We start from the raw sequence: 23,503 nt of genomic DNA on the forward strand, positions 1-23,503 counted from the left end.
TAAGGACGGCTGAGTGTGAATTTCGTGAAAATCGGCCCAAAACTGACAGACAAAATGGCCGCCGTTCGTTCTCAAATAGCGTAAAAATATGGTATATCAAGGTTGTGGACCCTATAGAGGTCACATTTTATCCGATTTTGTTGAAACTTGAAATGTAAGTTTATAACCCAAAGATCTCGGTTCCTTTCGATATTCGCGCATATGGGACCGTAACTTCCTGAATTAAGGCCCCTGATTGTACGAAAAATCACGTTTTTAGCTTGTGGACCCTATAGAGGTCATAATTATTATCCGATTTAAAAAATCATATTATTATATCACCGTTATACCCTAAGGACGACTGAGTTCGAATTTCGTGAAAATCGCCCCAAAACTGACAGATAAAATGGCCGACCTTCGTTCTCAAATAGCGTAAAAATATGGTATATCAGAGGTTACAATTTTTATCCGATTTTGTTGAAACTTGAAAAGTTTATAACCCAAAGATCTTGGTTCCTTTCGATATTCGCGCATATCGGACCGTAACTTACTGAATTATGGCCCCTGATTGTACGAAAAATCGTACAGACAAAATGGCCGCCGTTCGTTCTCAAATAGCGTAAAAAATATGGTATATCAAGGTTGTGGACCCCATAGAGGTCACAATTTTTATCCGATTTTGTTGAAACTTGAAATGTAAGTTTATAACCCAAAGATCTCGGTTCCTTTTGATATTCGCGCATATCGGAACGTAACTTCCTGAATTATGGCCCCTGATTGTACGAAAAATCTCGTTTTTAGCTTGTGGACCCTATAGAGGTCATAATTTTTATCCGATTTAAAAAAACGTATTATTATATCACCGTTACACCCTAAGGACGACTGAGTTCAAATTTCGTGAAAATCGGCCCAAAACTGACAGACAAAATGTGGGCATATCCTGCCCGGCAGCCGTTGGTTTTTATTTATAATAAAAAGTATCAAATTATATTTTGTTTATTGTTTGTTTCATGACATAGCTGCCACTGCATCTAGTACCCGAAACCTGTCCTACTACAATAGCGTGTAGTTTCAACAAACAAAAGGGACATATTAATCAGATCTTGTCGAAAGTAAATGGGTCTCCCAATCTTAATATAATACTACAAGCTTTCTGAAAGTTTCAGAAAAATCTTAACAAACATGTGGCCTATATTTTGCTATCGATCACTACAAGCAGTGCGGACAAGTTTCGATAAAAAAGGACATAAAACTTTAAACATATGAATCCTACTTGGAAGAAAAAATAGGGATCCTCGTCCCATCATAATACAAGATCCTTGGAAGTTTCAGAAATATCTGATCAAAACTCTGGCCTCTTTTAGCTCAGAAGTACTATTCAGATAATCAGACCCTGTGAATACGAACTCAATTTCCGACTCGCCACCTTAATACTTTTGCGTTATTTTGCATGGTTTTCTCGTGGACTTATACGTAACGGTTATAACTACAATGTACAAGGAGTAGGGTCGCCTGTCCAACCTCGTGGGTTTTCTCCGGGTCCTCCGGTTTCCTCCCACTGCTAAAGACTCCTACGCGCAAGCGAATTATTGAAATAAAATTAAACCATATGTTAGTCCCGAAATGACATAGTTTCTGTCGAGTGGACGTTAAACCCCATTTCTCTCTCTCTCTCTTTCTTTATTTTCAAGTGTAATTGACCTGCAATCTTGCTCTAGCCTTGGGAATTTAACTAATCGTATTGATTGGACACAAATTGAATTAGTTAAATATTTAAGGAGTGTAAATAGTTGGAAGTAGACGTTTAGCTACTTTAGTATTATATTTTGTAAAGTAAAATTAAGTACGTTTTTTTACTTCTTTTGTATATAATTGTAGATATTCAACGTAATTACTGAAAATGTTACGAACCGTTCCTGGACCTTCCTTTAGCGTAGTGAAACTGATATTGTTCCAATATACTAGATTGTCCAACTCATCCCATTCTTTGATCGAATTCCTGGATCCACGCTTAGTACAACTGTACTATTACAACGTAATAACAGTCAATAATACATATTTATGATGTAGCAAGGGTTTCAATCATGTACATATATCAACATCATATGTCACTCCAATCGATATACATCTGTAGAAATGTCGATATCATTTTAAAGCCACTGGAACCTTAATCTATATAGATGAATTGGTAATGACGATTTTTTACAGCTGACGGAGAGAGGAGGCGGGGTGTTACAAATTAGTGACACCAACATGAAATGGGTGTTTAACGTCCTATATTTCTGCATCAACCCGGCTAATGAAGACAGGAACACGTCATGTGCATGTAATGTAGTATGATGTAAAGGAAATGTTGCCCGGACAGCGGCGTTTCCACTTACCCTTCATCGAATTCTGCCATGGGTTCTCTTACGTGCAGGCACTAGTCCACATATTCACTAGTCCGCCGATATCTATTATTGTCATTTTTACGATTGATGATCACATGTAAATGCACACCCGTAACGAATTCTGACAATATTACTCACGCACCCACCCTAACAATGAAATGTTATGAACCCACCCTGACATAACGCACCCAACCTAATAATGAAATGTAAAGACGTATACCCACCCTGACTATTATCGTTCTAATAGTTTGTTATATTACAGTATCGTGGTGTTATAAAATGTGTTCATATGAAATGTACCGAAACCTTCAGGTGGTCATTGTTTCTTTTGATACCAATGTAACAATATTTTGACTCTTGACTTACCTGTCTGACCTTGACCATTGACATAACATGGCCTTAAATATTCAGTAGGTCCTGCTGTTTTTTAGAGTTTTTTTTGATACCCATAACTATAGGTTTTTTTTATACGCCCACATTTTCATGTGGGTATATTGTCGTCGCCCCTGTCCGTCCGTCCGTCCACAATTGTTTGTGAACAGTCTACAGGTAACAATTTTTATCCGATTTCAATGAAACTTGAAATATAGGTTTATCACCCTAAGATCTCGGCTCCTTTCGATATTGGCATATATCGGACTGTAACTTCATGGATTTTGGCCCCTGATTGTACGAAAAATCACGTTTTTAGCTTTTGAACACTGCAGAGGTCACAATTTTTATCCGATTTTGTTGAAATGTAAGTTTATAACCCAAAGATCTCGGTTCCTGTCGATATTCGCGCATATCGGACCGTAACTTCCTGAATCATGGCCCCTGATTGTACGAAAAATCGCGTTTTTAGCTTGTGGGCCCTATAGAGGTCATAATTTTTATCCAATTAAAAACCAAATGTATTATTATATCACCGTTGCACCCTATGGACGACTGAGTTCGAATTTCGTGAAAATCGGCCCCAAACTGAGAGACAAAATGGCCTCCCTTCGTTCTCAAATTGTACGGAAATACGCGTTTTTAGCTTGTGGACCCTATAGAGGTCATAATTTTTATCCGATTTAAAAAAACCTATTATTATATCACCGTTACACCCTAAGGACGGCTGAGTTCGAATTTCGTGAAAATCAGCCCAAAACTGACAGACAAAATGGTCGCCCTTCGTTCTCAAATAGTGTAAAAATATGGTATGAAAAATCGCGTTTTTAGCCTGTGGACCCTATAGAGGTCATAATTTTTATCCGATTTAAAAAAAAAACGTATTATTATATCACCGTTACACCCTAAGGACGACTGAGTTCGAATTTCGTGAAAATCGGCCCAAAACTGAGAGACAAAATGGCCTTTTGGCCGATTTTCACAAAACTCGAACTCAGCCTTCCTTTGGGTTAACGGTAATACACTAAAACGTTTTTTTTTTAAATCGGATAAAAATTATGACCCCTATAGGGTCTACAAGCTAAAAGCGCGATTTTTCCTACAATCAAGGGTCATAATTCAGGAAATTACAATTTGTTATCCGCAAATATCGAAGGGCGGCCATTTTGTCTGTCATTTTTGGTCCGATTTTCACGAAATTTGAACTCAGTCGTCCTTGGTGTGTAACGGTGATATAATAATACGTTTTTTTTTAAATCGGATAAAAATTATGACCTCTATAGGGTCCACAAGCTAAAAACGCGATTTTTCGTACAATCAGGGGCCATAATTCAGGAAGTTACGGTCTGATATGCGCGAATATGAAAATGTGGGCGTATAAAAATCGCTTTCTTTTTAGCTTGTTCTCTATCCTGCCTGGCAGCCGCTGGTTTTATATTGCGGCGGACTATAGTGCACCCGCGAAATATTGAGCAGCAAAATTTCTTTTATTTTGCCAATCAAGATAATTAAGCCCACAGGTAGACAAATAATGTATGTGCTTTTTAGCAATTTATCCAACACACTTCCTTCTTGACAAATGGGGAAACCGGTATGGCTTCTGTTTTTGACATAAAACATTGACAGAAAGACAAGGTAAAAATTAACTTCGTAGAAATCAATTATTTTCACAGGGTTTTATTTATTTCTTATATTATCTGAGATTAATAGCAAGCAGTCAAGGATCAACAGAAGTCATTATTAATATTTAAGGGGACTTTCTGTTTTGACTTATCGTCCCTGTATGGACTAAGTGAATGGGCTTGATCGTCGTCCTTTTTTATGCGCCACCCAGGATACATGGCGACAATTAGGACGACCTACATGTATTTAATGGTAATTATGACGGTGATTTTATTTGTTAGGAAATATTGATGATGGTATTTTCAAAAGTTATATAAAACCAAACTACTGTCTTCGGTGGCTCAAGAAGATCCCCGGGTTCGTTTAGAAAGTTTATAAGGGGTTTAACGCAAGCACAGCGTCTAGTCGTTCGAATGGGACAGAAAAACGAGGTCGTAAAATAACCCTTGACTGTAGGAATTCGAAATAAGAGTAAGTTGCAGCGTCCCTGTCGGGGCTAAATCACCCTCCTTACACACTGCATGGGGTATGTCCATCTTCATTAGAATAGTGGAGTGGAAGCGTGGGTCGTTAAAATACCCATTTGTCATACCATCGGTCTTTGCCATGGTCATGGATCTTCTGGACCGTGCAAGCTAGGTTAGCGCGGAGATTTTATCCGGCGGTACGTAGGCATATAAATGCAACCAAAACACACTGGTTGCTTTATAATTGTTACAGTAAATGGCCTTTTCCACAAAAATGTAAAATGATGACCAATATTGTGTTAAAATCATAGGACCATATTTTATTCTAAATTATTAAATTTAGTTTATCTTTAAAATGAATCTTATGTTACTGACTTTCAACTTATCTATAGCTGTAAAATAAATTTTATGTCAAATGAATTTAAAGTGAATGTTATGTCAAATGGATTTTAAGTTATCTGTAAAATGAATTTTACCTGATTTGCAAAATGAATTTTAAGTTATCTGTAAAATGAATTTTAAGTTATATGTAAAATGAATTTCATGTTTTATGTTTCAGTCATATTTCTTGTTTTATTGACAACTATGGTGGACGACCCCATCGCTCCCCCCACCCCCTCGGCCCCCTATCAAATGACCTGTTGTTGATATTTTGCTTCGAAATTTTTTTTAATGCAAAACATATTGACGGAAACTGATGAATGGATAATCATTACTTTATTCTAATGTTATAAATGACCATATGTTGTCATTAAATGATTTACAACCTACTTTAAAACAATTCATATCAAGAATCTATAAACAATTCAATGTTAAAGGAACCGTCCCGGAATCCAATGGTTAACAGGTCCCAATTCTATGGAAACAATTAATTACGGCTTATTATTGCGCGACGTTTCATTGCTTGATAAAGACTAGAGAAGCCTAGTCGAAACGTTGCTCAGTAAGTATATTGCACAGAATTGTGACTAGTTCTATAACTGAATGTCAAACAATCCAAAATATAAAACTTCAGCTGAAATGATAGTCAGGGTTACTGAGATAATGATTTCGATTAAATTGTTTCGTTTTGTGACCTGAAACACAACTACTATCTAGAAAACAACAAATTTCATAGGTCTCGACTCGGAAATGATAGCTGCAATTGTTTAACGTTATTTCAGGCACAAATTTACCAATATTCTGTAATTGCATGACCTGGTGGATGCGAATATAATGTGCTCTTTCATTTATCTTTGTCAAGAATCTGTTCGTCCATTTTCATGTGATGTTCATTTACCTTTTCAAGCACCCCAAACATCTAAAAAATTCGATTTGGGTTTGTCTGTTCTTTTAAAGATGTAATCCGGTTGACAGTCGTACCCAAAAGCGTCACAATCAGTCTTAAACAGTTCACTTAATGCCCTCAAATCTGGTAGAGGAACTTGACTATAAGCTTCCTCTAAAACTAACTGACGATTCTTTGAACGCAATTCTCTTGGCCCCGATGCTCTAAACGCCCTTTCAAAAAGTTCCCGTAATTGTATATTGTTGATAGTTTCTTCTTCATTGGCACTTAAAGGATATTTAATTTCCTTTGCTATTACACCCGTAAATTGAAAATTGCGCCACGCCCGACGCAACCCTTCAGCTATGGATACGCAGTCAGGAAGTTTTTTTATATCCTCTATCAAGTGACGTGAGTTAATGGCAATGGTATCCAGTTCCGTACCTTCCTCTATTCTGTGCATGTCTTCCATTAAATGTGGAATGTTGGTTGCGTTTAATTTATCTAATACATATAACGTATCTTCTTTATAAGTCTCCAGTTTAGCAATTATATCGTATTTAATTTGACATGGTCGACAGTGATCAGAAATAGGGGTGAAATGGTCATCTCTGCCCCGATTCAGCTTCTCGGTGATAATTACGAATTTGACAATTTCCGGAAATGTAACGTCATGGCCACATCTTAGACTCTTTTCAGTTGCATGTACTCGCGTGTAGCGAATAATCGAACCGCCAACTACTGCTCTGAATTTAGGGTTGACTAGGAAAAACTTATTGGCAAAAGCCGAGAAAAGTCGAGAATATGGATCCCGGACGATTATGAACTTCAAGGAATCTTGCAAAACGGCATGAATATAGTCGAAAGATGCATCGTTGAAGGTAGGTGCGTTCTTACCAAATTCATTTACTATATCGAATGGACTAGACTCTTCCGAATTGCCTGAAATGATCTTAAGTAATCTTCTCCAAAAAGTAGATCCTATTTTTTGTACGGCACAATAAACGAATTTATGTTTTATATCATGGAAAAAATGATTTTTTAAAACTGCATCGGTATTATGTCCCACTGTGTCCAGTTCCTTCCCTCTACAATACGACAGCAAATGATTTCTCCTTTTTTGTAGAATTTTACCTGTTGCCGAGGAACCGAAATCTACGCTGACTGCCTGAAGATCAAATAAATTCAAAATTAAATTTATTTAAATAACGTTCATTGTTAATAGATGATTGGTTAGACCCATAGTCTAAAATTGAATATGGCTGATGTAATATTACAGATGATTTCGAATATTCTATTAATTCTTGGGCGATTGTTTTCATGTAGGAAAGTGCGAAACTAAATTGTATAACGAAATATACTAATGGGGTTGCCTAGCACCCACAGATCAAATATATTGTCTTATTATCATAAAGATCCATCTAAACAGAAATTAGCTTAAAATAAAATTTTAATGATAAATACCTGGTAATTGGGTTGAATGGAGTTATTATATGGTACATTAAATTCTGAAGAAAAGAAAATGATCTGATAATTACTTAGCTTAAAGCATTTCGTTTGTAATGTTATATATTTACGTTGAATATTGCCATCTCATTAATGAAAAGCTGATAATTTACATTATTTAATCCTTTAGAATCCAACCATAAGGCGAAACTTAAGGGGCATTATCAGCGCATTAACCTTTGCCGCATTTAGATGGCAATTATTGGTGATTGTTGTTATTGGTCTGCAATGTTCGCTTTCAGAATAATCAAAATAGCTGATACGTCCTCTCGTTTCACAAAGCTAACCACGTTTAGTTGTTGTGCACATATATACTTGACTGTAAGGAATAACAACTTTACATTTAGTCGTTCTTGGCATCTTCACACATCAAAACCAACATGCTAGAATTACAACCATATATAGTGGTTATCAATTGCCAATTTGTCTCTCAAGGAAGTCTACACGCTTAATGAAATAGAAAATAAGAAATGGGGTTGTTTAACGCCCTACTGTTCTACTCCGACTGAGCTAATGAAGATGGGTATGCGTGCTATAAGCAAATTTTTGTCGGAACAGCAGCACTATGGCCTACGCTTATTTCGGATTCCAACTGTTGAGGGCTCTTATACGTGCACGTAGTGTGTACACGGGACCTCAGTTATTCGTCCCATCCGAACGACTATACACCACTGGCATGGGGGAGACCACGCCGGAAAATCCCTGTGAATTTTTTTGGTCAACGCAGGGGCCGAGCTCAGGGCCTCCAGGTTAGCGAGCCAACGTCCTATGTCCACTGAGCCGCTCTGACTCCCTTTGTAGCTTCTTTATCTTGGGGCCGTGGGGGGAGAATGGTTAGCATGTGCGTGCTGTATCATAAGGTCTATCATTGAGTGAAGTGGTGTGGTTTCGATTCCCCGGTTGTAAGTGACAAGGAGTAGGGTCGCCTGTCCAACCCCATGGGTTTTCTCCGGGTCCTCCGGTTTCCCCCCACTGCTAAAGACCCCTACGCGTTAGACGCGAAATGACCTAGTTTGTGTCGAGTGGGCGTTAAACCCCGTCTCCCTCTCCCTTGTTCCTGATGAAATTTACTTCTCCTTTACACAAATAACCATTTATTAGAACAATAAATAGATGACACTACCATTCGGGCATATTTACTCATACAGACTGGAGAGGGGATAGCTCAACTTAGCCTGGGGATTAACTTACCCCCTCTCCCCTGCTAACTGACAGCTCGAAGAACACAGTTGTTGCAATAGAAAAAAGGTATCAGGTGTTCTCACAAAACAATGACATTATTATATATGACGCAAACTACCCATCTATCCACATAGTTGGATTTATACAATAGGATGTAAGAACTAATCTATATTAAATTTCCACATCTTGAGAAGCGGAAGAAATCAATGTCGATTAGTTGAGAACAGGATTTTATGAGTAATACAAACTGTTTTCCAAATGTGGTGTAGTCGAAAAGGGATCTAGTTGAAATGTGGGTAAACCGTGACCGCAAACCGTATATTCCGGTGATAACCCATTAGATGACCAGTTGTTGTTGTTCGTCATGTTTAACCTCCGCTTCAACCGATGGTGGTTTCGGTGTAAATCCACGAGATTAAATGGGCGCCCCTATCTCCAAACCACATACGAGCGGTCAAAAACCCGACCAGCTAAAGCTCGAAGCCCGATCGCTAGGGTATCCCAACCCGCAAGACCCTTTGCTTAAATGGACCCGTCTGTCTATGCCACTCATGTCAAAGGGTTGGAGGTAGATCGGCGTTAACAGTTTTGTTACGTAGTTTGGTACTTTAAAAGGGAGCCCCCTATCTCCAGACCATACATACCAGGGGTCGAAAACCCGACCGCAAGCCAAAGATGACCGACCAGCTATATATCGCAGCGCGGTTCCTAGGGCATCCCAACCCCTCCAGATCCTTTGCTTAAATAGACACGTCTGTCTATCCCACTCATGGCAAAGGATTGGAAGTAGATCTGTGTATAATTTGTGTTGCATAATTTGATACTATATTTTATTTAAGTGCACAAGGCGACGCGTGATGAAATCTGGCTGGTAATAGAAGACAGCCCTTTTAAATATAATTGTTGTCAATAATCCACATGTTTGGCTGGACTCGGGTTATAACAGTGGCAGTGTACTGAAGAGTCGCATAGTTAGATAACAAATTATTACTTACCAGCTCGAAATCTTGTTACTTGGATAAGTATTACCCCATTGTGAATAACGCAATAAAGTGCCACAGATAAAACCAAAAATAAAAACAAATTGGATTTTTTAAATTTGAGTTGTCTGAATTTCGGATAAAACAACATGACCTCTTTTTATTAGAGACATGAGTAAGCATACAAACAGGAAAGCTTTTAACTTCTATTTACTATATTAAGGTCACAAATGATTCAATAGAATCAATATGTACTAGTGATTTTATGTATACTTGTTATTGATGTCGAAAACATATTTTTCATTAGTTTAAAGGAGCTAACCCTCTATTCTTCGAAACCTAAAATGGACGCAATTAATGAGTCGCAATGTAATATTGATTTACATTGAATTATATATTTTTTTTAATTGTAATCAGTTATGTTCGATTAAATAACTTAGAAGTCTCAATTGAGTCGATTGTGCCTGGTTAGTTCAGTCTACACCAGGAGTAAGATTTGACATGTAACTTCCGTATAGACGTTTTATCTCATTCATTGTCTTTTTAAAGGCTTTGGATTGGAATTTGTAATCAGTATGATCTTTAAAATACTTGAGCCGTCCAAATTGAATGGCTGTTGTTTGCGCCTAGTTGGTCCAGTCTGTATATTTATTGTCCTGTTAAGTTCTATGACAACTAGATCTGTAGAGCGGACTATTGTTTATTTAGGACTTAACTTTTACAGCATAAGATTGAGTAGCGCTACAAAGTGCCTTTGTAACGAACATATTATAATAAACTATAACACATACTTATGGAAGAACAATTACTGATTTATTTGGGCGACGTTTCGAAGAGTATTCTCTCAACGTTTTCAAGCAAGTACATATTATAAGCTTGGCATTGTATTATCTTACATTATGGAGTTATTTTCCAATAAACAGTAAACGAAATATAAATATTTTTACATCTCCCCCTTAAAGAATAACAAACTATTTTAATATCAATGCAGTAACAGAAATTAAATTATGAAACATTATGCCTAAATGTTAATACATGTAAACCCATTGAACAACATATATGCATTCGACCACTTCTACTTTTATTAATATCAAAATCTGGAACAGGTTTTAAGTATAATCTATTACGTCTAAATTTGCTCCATTTCCATTGCTCACAATGAAAGATCTTGGCGTAGCCTTTCATTCTATTACCGCAGGATTCCCAGATTTACAACTATGATCATATATGACAACTTTTTGATTTACATCTAGATTATTATTATTTACATTATGCTTCTTGTCATATTGAATATTTTGCTTATCTTGTCTAGATTGTAAACAAACTAAATAGTCTTCATTGGTCTGAGTTCTAACTGTTCTGAAACTTGGGCTAATATGGGGGGAAATATTCAAAGTCTACTACTTGACTCGGTATAATATTAGAACACTTAATATGGATACAATCACATGCTTTATTATACTACAATGTTTCATTTGTACCTTAGGTATTTGCTTGAAAACGACTTGTGAAATCTTGTTGAAAGTTGCAGTATAATAAACTGGTGTTCAACCTTCTCTTCGAACTTTAACCAGTAGTTTTTAAAACATTTTAGATCTGCTTCTGAAAGATTCCAACTGTTAAAAGGTTCTAAATCGAACTCACTGGACCAAAATATTTACACTCGATATCTTCTTCAAGTTTTTTTCATAAGACCAGTAAACTAAAGTTCACATTGTTGTCTCCAAATCTTATATCTGGAATATAATCCCTCATATTCCAGCCAACTGATTGATGGACCTTTATCTAAAAATGCAGCCTGAGACAAACCTGTCGCCATTTTAGTTTTCGTTACCGTATCGTAGGTCTAGTCTCCTATCAATATACAGAATTATTTTCTCTTGACACAAATCTACTTAAACCAGTAAATACGTGCTCACGTTTGACACCGTGTAATTTAATGTCCTGTTAGGTTCTATAACAACTCAATCTGTAGAGTGGACTATGGTTTATTTACGGCATAACTTTTACAGCATAAGATTGAGTAGCGCTACAACGTGCGCTTGTGACGAACACCCACGTCTATCATATTATAACCTTGACATTGGATTATCTTATATTATGAATTGATTTTCCAATAAACAAACGAAATATAAATATGTTTACACAGTCTACATGAGGAGTACGACTTAACATTTCACTTCCGTACATACATTTCGTCTCGTTCATCAAGTCGCCTCATACATAGAGAGAACGAGGTTGCTCGCTGATTTTAAAATGTTCATTGTGTATTAAATATTGGATATCAGAAATCCATCTTTTCATGGTAAGACAACGACATCAGTATTAATTGAAATGGACTACTATTAAATTATAATTCGCATTCCAGCAAAATTTGACACCAAATGCACTGTGGTCTGACATCATATCAAAATCGGTTATGTCTTTAAGTCCTGGAACGACAATACTATATACCGGAAAACACCATGTTATACTGAATACCGGAAAACACCGGAAAAACACTAAATACCGGAAAACACACTAAATAGGTAACCCGGAGACTGGCACCCTAAATAGGTAACCTGGAGCCTGGTCCTCTGTGTGCCGGGGTTAGGGTTAGATTCCGGTTCGTAGTATAGCCCTTCACCGGGTTACCTAGTTAAGGTGTTTCCCGGTATTTAGTGCGTTTTCCGGTATTTAGTGTTTTTCCGGTGTTTTCCAGGATTCAGTATGACATGGTGTTTTCCGGTGTTTTCCAGTATATAGTATAGCCCATGTAGGAATAGCAATCGATTTCCGGTAATTTGATAAAGGTTGTCTGTATGTCCCAATGAACATCAAACTCACATGTTATAAAATTTAACTGATAACTTTTCCAGGATTCAGTATGACATGGTGTTTTCCGGTGTTTTCCAGTATATAGTATAGCCCATGTAGGAATAGCAATCGATTTCCGAAAATTTGATAAAGGTTGTCTGTATGTCCCAATGAACATCAAACTCACATGTTATAAAATTTAACTGATAACTTTTTATTTGTCAAGATTATGATATAGTATAGATATTTTTGTTATTCAAATTAATTGTTTTAAATTTAATATGGCAGTTAGAAGTATCTCTCATCTTTATTATTATCTTACAACGTGACCACAGTTCAGTAGGCCACATTATTTTACATAATATAGTATACGTATATCACTTATGTTACACAATTTATTAAATAATACCTATGAAATGTTAAGGTCAATCTTTGTACATCTATCTATAATCCCCTTGACATGATTAACTTCGTTCCAATTAAACTTCTGAATTGATGATAAGGTTTGCTTTATATACGACAGAAGACATTAGGCCACATTATTTTACATAATATAGTATACGTATATCACTTATGTTACACAATTTATTAAATAATACCTATGAAATGTTATGGTCAATCTTTGTACATCTATCTATAATGCCCTTAACATGATTAATTTCGTTCCAAGTAAACTTCTGAATTGATGATAAGGTTTGCTTTATATACGATAGAAGACATACGGTCAGTATTCTTACTGCACCAGTCTTCAATAAACGTTTAAACCTTCATCAGAGTATATAATTTATTTGGAACTTTATATTATTTTTAGGTGAATTAATATTTCGTATTAGTAATAATTTGTATGTTGTATTATTCCTTTGTTATTTTAATAATAAAAGGTTACTATCTTTATATTACGCATAGTATGTGAAATGTTATATTGAGAATTACATCACGTGATATATGCAATTCCATACATAGTTATGCACATACGTTTAATATCAAACGTCGCATACAATTTATATTAATAATATTCGAACAATGCCAGACGTAAGGCAAAGCTATATATATATGTTCTTTTGCTAAAGACATTAAATATATTTCGAATTGTAATTATGATGTCTAATGTATTCTGAACCGTATTATAATAACTTCTCTTATCTTTTATTATTTATGCATATTGTTTTAATATTTTGTGTTCATTATATATGATGCTTACTGCACCAGTCTTCAATAAACGTTTAAACCTTCATCAGAGTATATAATTTATTTGGAACTTTATATTATTTTTAGATCCCCCAGAATATCCAGAATATACTGTGAGAACGTGAAAGAACACCCCAAATTACCTAAAGTAAATTAACTAATTATTTAGCAAACGGAGCACGTTCTCAATTATATAAACTTAAAACATAAACGTTGGAATATATTGGATTAATCCTTATGGACCTATAAACGACCCCATTGTAAATAATGCATTCCACTTATAACCTTTCCGTGTATCGCGTTCACAGACTTAACAGTTGAGGTGAGAAAAGAAAAGACATTTAACAGCCTACTTTTTTGCAGAAACAGGGATAATGAAGACGGGAATTAAGACAGAACAGAACGATGACTTGGCAAAAGGCGTTCAAAATATACGATCCTGTTTCAAATTATAAATTATTTCATAGGTTATCGACAAAAGAATAATTACGCCATTAGGGTCTGGATGATCCTTGGCCATACTTAAAACTCAAAACAATTTCTTCGATTCTATGCCCAAAGGTCGACCAAAAATACGCCACGCAAAAGGAAGAAAGACTACGAATAGAAGGAACAGCTCAGAGGATGACCCAATGAGTTGGGTTTAATGTTGGTCTGTATCCATGTACTAAAATAAAGAACGATTTGTATATTATCATCCTTATCTGGACTTTACTCGAAATATAAACTTGTGATTAATGACACGCCACTTTTATAATTCGACATACTATAATTAGAACACCTACAACCCACAATTTCAGCTGTTAACTTACGTGTCGAATGACATTTACTAGTTAAACTTAGTGGAATATTTTATGTCCATTTTTACTGCGGTGATTTTAAATATACACAAATTAAATACAGAGACGATTAGGCAAGCAACATATTGATAATACAAACTGACATAGACCAAATTAACAATGTAATTAAAAACTATTTATCAAACCTTTGAAGTTTTTTTCTGGAACAACGGATATACTGATGTACAGTATAAAACAATATTTAAGACATTAACCTTCAAGGCGATGAATATTTCTTTCGTAAACATCGATAATCGAATTTACAAAATGTAATTTACGGAAAATGTGATGAATATTGACTATTTAATTGAATGTCAAGCTATTCGAGTGGTTTTTAAATACTAAAACAAACGTAATATTTCTCTTGACAGTTAGCTTTTAATGTGGCCGATTTAGAGGATCGAATAAGAATACGATGTGTTTTTAAATCAATTTACTCTCAAACCCAATATATTCTTTTTGTTGTTAAATGGAAAGAAAGCGATTTTCATGTCTATCCGATTGGAATTGACAAGGTAACGATCATGCGTTTGATAAACACAACGGCTAGTTGAAAATTGACTGGGTCGAAATCAATTTATTTCGCAGCATGTTACCATTATTTATATTATATGAGATTAACAACAGAGACATCCCTGCACAGACAGACTCGTCCTATAAATTGTTGTCTAGTTTAACAACATTTCAAAGAGAGAGAGAGAGAGAGAGAGAGAAATGAAATGAAATGGGGTTTAACGTCCTACTGTTCTGCTCCGAACTGGGCTAATGAAGACGGGCATAAGCCATACAGTGTGCTATGGGGGAAATTGTGCCCGGACAGCGGCACTACGGCGTACTCTTATATCGAATTCCAACAAGGGACCTTTTACGTGCACGCCAATGTGTACACGGGATTTCGGTTTTTTGTCCCATCCGTCCTGCATCACGGACAAGGGGGAACCACGCCGGAAAATCTGGATGAACTTTCTCGGCCAATGCAGGGATCGAACACCAGATCTCCAGGATAGCGAGCCAGCGTCTTACCCACTTAGCCACCGTGATCCCAAGAAATAATGGGTAGCATATCTCCAAAGGAATATTTCTTTATAGTCAAATATAGTGAAGTATCGAAGAGTCTGAATGAATACCTATTTTGTACATTAAGCTTGCGTCGTCCCCTTTTGGTTGAAAATGACAGTGAAAGGGGGGCATATTTGATTGCCTTACCGTAGCTGCGAAAAATGTATGCCCCCTCCCCATCCACGAAGTTTTTTTAGAACTAATTTTTTTTTCTCTATTTTTCTAAAACTGGGGCTCCTGACTGCAGCTCAGTCAGCAGCCCCCCAGCCCCAACCCCTCATTAAACCGGCCATGCGCCTGACATGTCCTTTATTGGGCACTAGTTGAGGTGGATAGATTTCACGTTTTGCGTCGAAAGGTACAATTAAAGCTGTAGCTACTTTATATTCAGTTTGTCTTAAAAGTTCTTGAAGGCTAGATACATACATATTTATATCAGCAGATGTAACGAGGTCAGGATAAGTTGCCAAACGGAACGCAATCATTTGATGTATTATCTGATCTCCTATGTCAGAAATGGATGTCAGTAAGAACATTGTGTTTGTCGGAATTACGTTTGCCCAAAGTAATAATGTCGGATCTTATTCTTGATCATCGACAAACAAACAAATTATATTTAAGGTAGGGTGCCCCGTGCAGCAACAATTTTCTTTACTGAAATTTGAACTCGACACGGCGAAAGTGCACGCTTCAGTGGCTTATCTCGGAGTGATTTCTGGTTAGTCACGCGGTACGATAACACTCGGCGCTAGAGTCTGAGTCTATAAATAGCCATCGCACGTGAAATTCTCTACACATCTATCAACTATTACAGCCGTAAAAAAAACATCTATTGTTGATGATTCTGAAAAGCAGTAATATTTAGTTTTTTGGTTATTACAGCAGCTTTAAATTGCGTTCGCTTAATTTTATGGTCGGTAGACTGGTTAAACGAGACTAATTTCAAAACAATGCCACGTAACCTCTTTTTTACTCAAAAGTGCCCGGATGTTATGGCTGATACTCGTAACCATTTTTCAGTCTATTATTTATGGATGGTTAAATGGTCATAGCTTATTAAGTACAACATGAAAGTTTATTTAGTGACTATAAATGTGCGAAAGTGATTTAAGGCTTGATATATATATATATATATATATATATAAATTGCCAATATATTTGGAGATATTTATTTATGGTGGGGCACCCTATTTAAGACACGGGTATCCGCGGTGGCTCAGAGAGGTTTCGGGTTCGCTCCCGGGTTTGGCCGGGACAGTGCCTCGGTATTTTCCGCCTTGTCAGTGGTGTAGGACGGAGGGTCTGGCACGGAACAACATATGATCGTTCGAATTCGATGAAAACAGAGCTTCCGTGTACACATGTGTGCACGCAAAAGAGCACGCAAAAGAGCCATACACAGAGGTCGAAATTATGCAAGTTTATAAAGACAAATACTGGATACTGACAAGATATACATTAATACAACCCCTAATGTTACTTTCAAGTACATGTACTCGGATAAACGGGGCAAAAAATGAACCGTTTATATTCTGTACATTTTTGTTTATAATACTGAAATAATCCTGTCTACATCTCTGTGCATCTAATCATCCATATAGAAAGAAGTGGATAAATGGATATCAAAGAGACAGCACTGTAAGCGTATTAGTAAAGGGGAGATTAATCTGTTCTTAACGAGGGCTACAGGCGTTTTGGTTATAGTTATAGGCACTGTTTACAGATTTCCAGTCTCATTTTATTTAGCGATATCCAAACATGTGTAGGCTGTAATGTCTATCGAAATACATTATTTCTTCGTAGATCGCAAAACATTATGTATAATAAAATACTGACATATAGTTTTCATCTTCTGGAAGATTTATCAGATAATTATCTTCTGCGTATTATTATATTTATAGCATTTTTACATAACTCATCTAAACACATTGTTATCAACTCTTCTATAAATTGGTATTATATTTATTGTTTAGTAAGAAACATTATATTATGAATTATTTACTGTTGTTGTATTTTTACCTGTTATTAGTTATAATCCGTTGCCATGGTAATCTATTAGTGTACAGAGAGAGAGAAATGGGGTTTAACGTCCACTCGACACAAACTAGGTCATTTCGGGACTAACATATGGTTTAATTTTATTTACATAATTCGCTTGCGCGTAGGGGTCTTTAGCAGTGGGAGGAAACCGGAGGACCCGGAGAAAACCCACGAGGTTGGACAGGCGACCCTACTCCTTGCCACGTACAGTCGACTCAATGACAGACTTTATGATACAGCGCGCGCACGCTAACCATTCAGCCATCCAACCCCCCCTATTAGTGTACGTATGTATATAAAACAATGGCCAGATTATAACAATAGCTACAATTCGTATGATTATTTAACTCATAGTCAGTTTTTTTAATATTTTAGCTTAAAATCTCCGGTGGAATTTTCCATAGTGATTGACTGTTGCTGTGTGTCATCCAATAACTGTGTCCATAGTGAAAAGAGGTGGTTGGGGCTACTATTTTTCATAGGATAAAATAATTCGGTAAACATGGTGCTGAAAATAAGTCTACGTTATTAAATGAAAAAAAAAACTTTTTCCATGTTTAGATCCCTGGTGTGAGCGAATGTGGTTTGGAGATTGGGGTGGGTACTCCTGTTTTCTCGCACAGCAAAAACCCCTGCGCGTGCGCTAAGCATAATGAAGCTGACGTTAAAGACTGAAAGAAGAAGAAGAAGAAGAAGAAAAAGACGACCTAAAAATATAATCTTTTAAGCTGATGACCTCTTAGAACTCATTTTGTTTTCTGTTTCTAATGAACTCCATGGTGAATTAAAATTAATAAAAATGTCAATTGGTTAAAATAGTTGCTCTTATGCAGTACTCCAGATAGAAATGTTGGCTAACATTTGATTATTGATTAAATTAATATGAGAACGGACGGATAAAAGAGAATATTGATGAAAGGATGCGAATACTAATAAGACATTTACATTAAATGTTTTGCATCTTTTTTTTTATAAAAGCAAAATGGTATAATTTTGAATTAACAGGCGAAATTGATTTAACTCGTGGAATAAAAAGAGAGGCTGAACGAAGCATAAAATCTAAGAAATATTACCTAAATAGAATATTTATCTGATTTGCTATCCTTGTTTAGGAAGTAGATAAAGAATCGCTTTTAAAAATCCCTTGCAGATCTTGTTCAGGGTTGCTTCGGTGTCAAAACCGTTCATTTTCTTGGTTTTACGAGCGGAATAAATCATTAAATACCGTCGTATGAATTCATCGAAGCATGCAATAGATATCTCAAGTGTCTTTCAATTTGTGAAAAGGTTACAGCTACTGCACTTATAGACACGAAATTATTTTAATTGGAAATCTTCTTTTCAAACCCCAGTGGCGTGAAATGAAAATAAAAGCAATTAATAAATCATACTTGAGTACTGTGAGGTCAAATTGATCCATCTCACAAAGTCAAACCGATGTATACCTGAGTGTTTACCCCGTGATGTTTGCACCATACGGAGTCTGCAAAGCTCTCGCGTTCTCTTCCCTAATCTTCTTGTGGACAGTTCATGACAGCAACTTGACGAACCTGGCTAGAAACCACAACGTTGTTCTGTAGCACCATAGGTCTTTTGTCTGACGTGGAGAGCGGGCGTTGAAACCGGTCGCCACATCCTACGTACGACCCATGCATCTTTTCTTACTACATATTTCTGTAGCCTGTGATCGTCTAGAATTTGTCTCTAACTGTCTTTACTTCTGCTTCACGTTGTGTATTTACTTCTTACTGTTTTCTAAAGACGTTTGTCTTACCAGGAATAACAATGCAACAGTTCGCTTCTACATTTTATATAGCATAGCCTAATACATGTATACAAGCATAATATATAACTATACTAGCTAAAATCAGATGTCTAGGAACTCAGATGGAACCTCTCTGGAATCTAATGGAAGTCTGTCTTATAGATTTCCACAGTTTCTTTTATAGGCATATGAATATCATACACAATCAAGTGTGATCATCATGGCCCTGAACCTGTGCAATTAACGATATGATTGGTTAAATTAAACCCAATGACGCAATAGTACTTTTCCTTGCACATGTGCTCTCTGTAGTATTTTATAGACACATGTTTTGGCTAAATAACTCTTTTTTATATAACAATATGTCATTTATACCCTAACTTGATTTAGTACACACTACATATGTGAAACTATTAATTTGCCAAATATATTAATTAATGAAATATAATGCCATCTTATTCCTCTATTCCTTGCCTATAAACAATGTCGCAACGACTATGTAGATACAGTTCTAGACTGAGTCGACATTGTCATTTCTTGTACAAATGTAATTGTTATTAAATGATAAGAATACGTTCCTGTCACGTAACAAGTGGTTGCCATGCAAGATACGCCCAGATTTTGCAAGAAATGAATAGATAACAAGCTAAATTTCGCACAAACTGGGGCCATAATCCAGGATGTTGCGGTCCGACATACGACAATATCAAACCGAACCAGGATCTTTGGGATATAAACATTACAATGAGATAAAAATTGTGACATCTAGATGGTCCACGATATGATAACGTGATTTTTCGTACAACCAGGGGCCATTATCCAGGATGTTGCGGTCCAATATTGAAAGGAGTCGAGATCTTTTGGATATAAACGTATATTTTAAGTTTCACCAAAATCGGATAACATTGTGACCTCTTAGAGGGTCCGCAACCTTGTTATTACATACCTTTACACTATTTTCCATTTTGTGAGGCAGTTTCGGTCATCCATTATTAGGGTTTAACGGTGATATGTTTAAACGGAATTCGTGCTAATCCGTCATTATGGTCTAACGGTGATATATTCGAACGTTTTTTTTTTAATAATTAATACAAAAATAAACTGATAAAAGCCACGTTGCTACACAAATATTCAACGTGAAAAGAGTTGCCTAGTCCTAAAGGTTTCTGTTGTTTTTATAAAATTCAAATTCATCGTCATGGTGGTTATTACAAGGGAAAATTAAAACAATCTCACAAAAATGCTTGTAATTAAGAGTATTTGCAAATCGTTGCTATTCCTAATTTTCCTCCTTTTTAACCGTGTAAAATATCAATAATCCTTAATAAGAATTTCTCAGCAACTGACATTTAACTTCTGCCTATGCGTCGAATTAATTGCAACTAAATGGCTACATCTAGGTTTAAGCACGCAACTAAGTTATTAAAATCTTTGGTTGATTTTATTTTTAACTATTTTTGGCTGGAACCCGCAGAGAAATGATAATGGTACAACCAAGCTAATAGACGTGTTTATAAAAACATGTTCTATATTTGGAGAAACGTTGACAATAATAAATGTTTAAATTATTATGTAGACTTCGCTATCGCAAAAGATTTACAAGTTATGTCAGAGAAAGTCTCCGTATGTTCTATACAATATTATGTCCAAAACATTTATTTTTGTTTTATCTAAACATCTTAACAATAAATTACAAAACATTATATCTTTCAGAAAATGTTTTTAACAAATCTTAAGGCAGTCGCCATTGTGTAGTGTTAAACAGACTCCAAACATAATTTAAGCATGGAAATATTTACTCTGGTTGATGAGTAATCACGATTTGAAGATTCCACCGAAAGTGACGTGTAAGGAGGGAAATTAATTGGTGCATTGAGTAATTGTCATCCTTTTAACAAATTTTAACACAGCCGCCATTGTGTAGGGTTAAGCGATTGAGAAACTGCCCGTTTACCCAAAAGATAAAATGGTTATTTTGAACCCTTGAATGTAAACTGAGTTCCTTAAATTATGAGAGGTGATGTTTGGAAATTGTTCAAAATTTGGATATTAAAATTTCAAAATAATCCGATGATTTTTGTGATCTTTGCGAGATGACTTTGTCACTCTGAGAGTAACACTGTTCAAATCAATGGAAATATTTATTTTAATATAGAAAATACCTAATAACAATTGTGACAACTAGAATATTAATACGATTTCGTAAAGGATATGGTATGTGTTGTATGGATAATAATAACATTGGATATTAAAATTTCAAAATAATCCGATGATTTTTGTGATCTTTGCGAGATGACTTTGGCACTCTGAGGGTAACACTGTTCAAATCAATGAAAATATTTATTTTAATATAGAAAATACCTAATGACAATTGTGACAACTAGAATATTAATACGATTTCGTAAAGGATGTGGTATGTGTTGTATGGATAATAATAACATATCAAATATGTCATTCAAAATCATTGCGGATATTTCCAGGAGATAATTGGTCACTTAAAAGCAGCCTTTCCTTTAATCAATGCAAGCATATATATCTAAAAAACCCACTAATAACACGCATCTTTAACAACCTCTCTATTAACCCTAAAACTGTGACATTTAATCGAACTGTTTTATACTGCCAAGAGTCTTGTTAATATTATTGGATTGAAGATTGTAAATCCTAAAATGAAGCGTTACAAATTTAGGGATAAATTTTCCAGGCAACAATTATATCTAAGTTAAGGGATATAAATTGATATCTGAGAGCTGATTCGGAAACATGAAGCGTGAAATTTGATCCATTATCTCGGAAATGACTTAACCTCACTAGATAGTAGCGTGAGTAATTACTTCTGGTAATCTAGAGTACCTCAAATGTACCGAAGGCCATTAAGCTTCAGTTATTGTGGCATACATACATCCTTTTAAAGAGTTGTCTTATCTCATTTTTGACGGAAGACTTAATGGCAAAATAATAAACAATTTTCTCTAAAATCTAATAATAAAAAGGATTCGTTAAATACAAATTAAAGAAATTCTCGGTTGACGAAATGATACCCAGATAATACATGCCTGATGTAACGTTAAAAAAAAGATTGTTGACCGGCAAAACTTGATTTTATTTAACAATTTGGTACTGCTTTAATAACCCTGAAAAATAAAACTATACATTTATAGATGTAAACCTTGTTTTTATTAAGTCTTTACTTACAAATTTTAAGCGATATAGTTTATTCCTGTAGCCCTTTTATCTATTATCGCTCTCAACAGTCAGTTACATATACGGATAACTCGTGTTTTCCTTTTGCTAGCACCATTTGATCAAATCTTCGTTACGCATCCAAGGTAGCAATGATTGCTGTGTTAACAAGGTTTACGGAAAGGTGGTGGGTGTACCGCAGACACGGACGACGATCGCAGAGCTGAAAGTCTCTATGGTTCGACCTCTCATAAACTCTTAAAAATCCATTAAAACTGTAGCCTCTGTAGCGTTAACAAGGTTTACGGGGATGGGGGATAGATGCTTGTGGTGTCAGAATTGTCATTTAAATTTGTAAGCCATTACCTATATCCATGTTTCGAAATCTGATTGCATACTTAATAGTAGCTCAGCTATAAAACATAATTTATGTAAAAGTGCACATATATACCGTTAAGGTCTTGTACATTACAAACGCACTGAAGATTGCCGCGCGGGTAATGCGTGTTCGTTGTTCTAGTATGACTATTAAATAAATAAACATCAATATATATCCAATTACTCTTTTGACGAAATGTGATGAAATGGAATTAAATTAACGCCCCACTGTTCTGCATCGACTGGGCTAATGATAACGATCATGCGTCATACAATGTGTTATAGAGAAAAATTCTACCCAGACAGCGCCAGTACGACCTACTCTTATCTCGAATTCGAACTGTCAAGGAGCATATGTTAAGTGCTCGCCAATGTGTACACAGGACCTCGGGGTTTCGTCCCATCCGAACGAATATACGCTGTCCCTTGCCAGGACCTCCGTCATGACAATGGGAAACCACACCGGAAAACCGCAATGAACTTCCTCGG

At 35.9% G+C, this 23,503-nt stretch overlaps 1 protein-coding gene across 1 annotated transcript; it reads right to left on the bottom strand.

Moving 5' to 3' along the window:
• Positions 1-5,541: 5,541 nt before the first annotated feature.
• On the bottom strand, positions 5,542-9,921 carry LOC126821560 (carbohydrate sulfotransferase 11-like). The gene is made up of 3 exons (XM_056101296.1): positions 9,782-9,921; positions 7,563-7,606; positions 5,542-7,266 (listed from the first exon to the last, which is right to left on the bottom strand). Exons 1-3 carry the CDS (start codon positions 9,915-9,917, stop codon positions 6,115-6,117), a joined length of 1,332 nt encoding a protein of 443 aa, XP_055957271.1. The 5' UTR covers positions 9,918-9,921; the 3' UTR covers positions 5,542-6,114.
• Positions 9,922-23,503: the final 13,582 nt, after the last annotated feature.

Source organism: Patella vulgata, chromosome 5 (assembly GCF_932274485.2).
Source record: "Patella vulgata chromosome 5, xgPatVulg1.2, whole genome shotgun sequence".
Lineage (NCBI taxonomy): Eukaryota > Metazoa > Mollusca > Gastropoda > Patellidae > Patella > Patella vulgata.

Excerpts from the sequence above, each read along its gene's own strand:
- LOC126821560 (XM_056101296.1), bottom strand. The coding sequence starts at position 9,917 with ATGTTGTTTTATCCGAAATTCAGACAACTCAAATTTAAAAAATCCAAT. Across the intron at positions 7,607-9,781 it reads AGTAACAAGATTTCGAGCTG|AATTTAATGTACCATATAAT; the intron begins GTAAGTAATAAT and ends TCTTTTCTTCAG. Across the intron at positions 7,267-7,562 it reads CCATTCAACCCAATTACCAG|GCAGTCAGCGTAGATTTCGG; the intron begins GTATTTATCATT and ends TTTGATCTTCAG.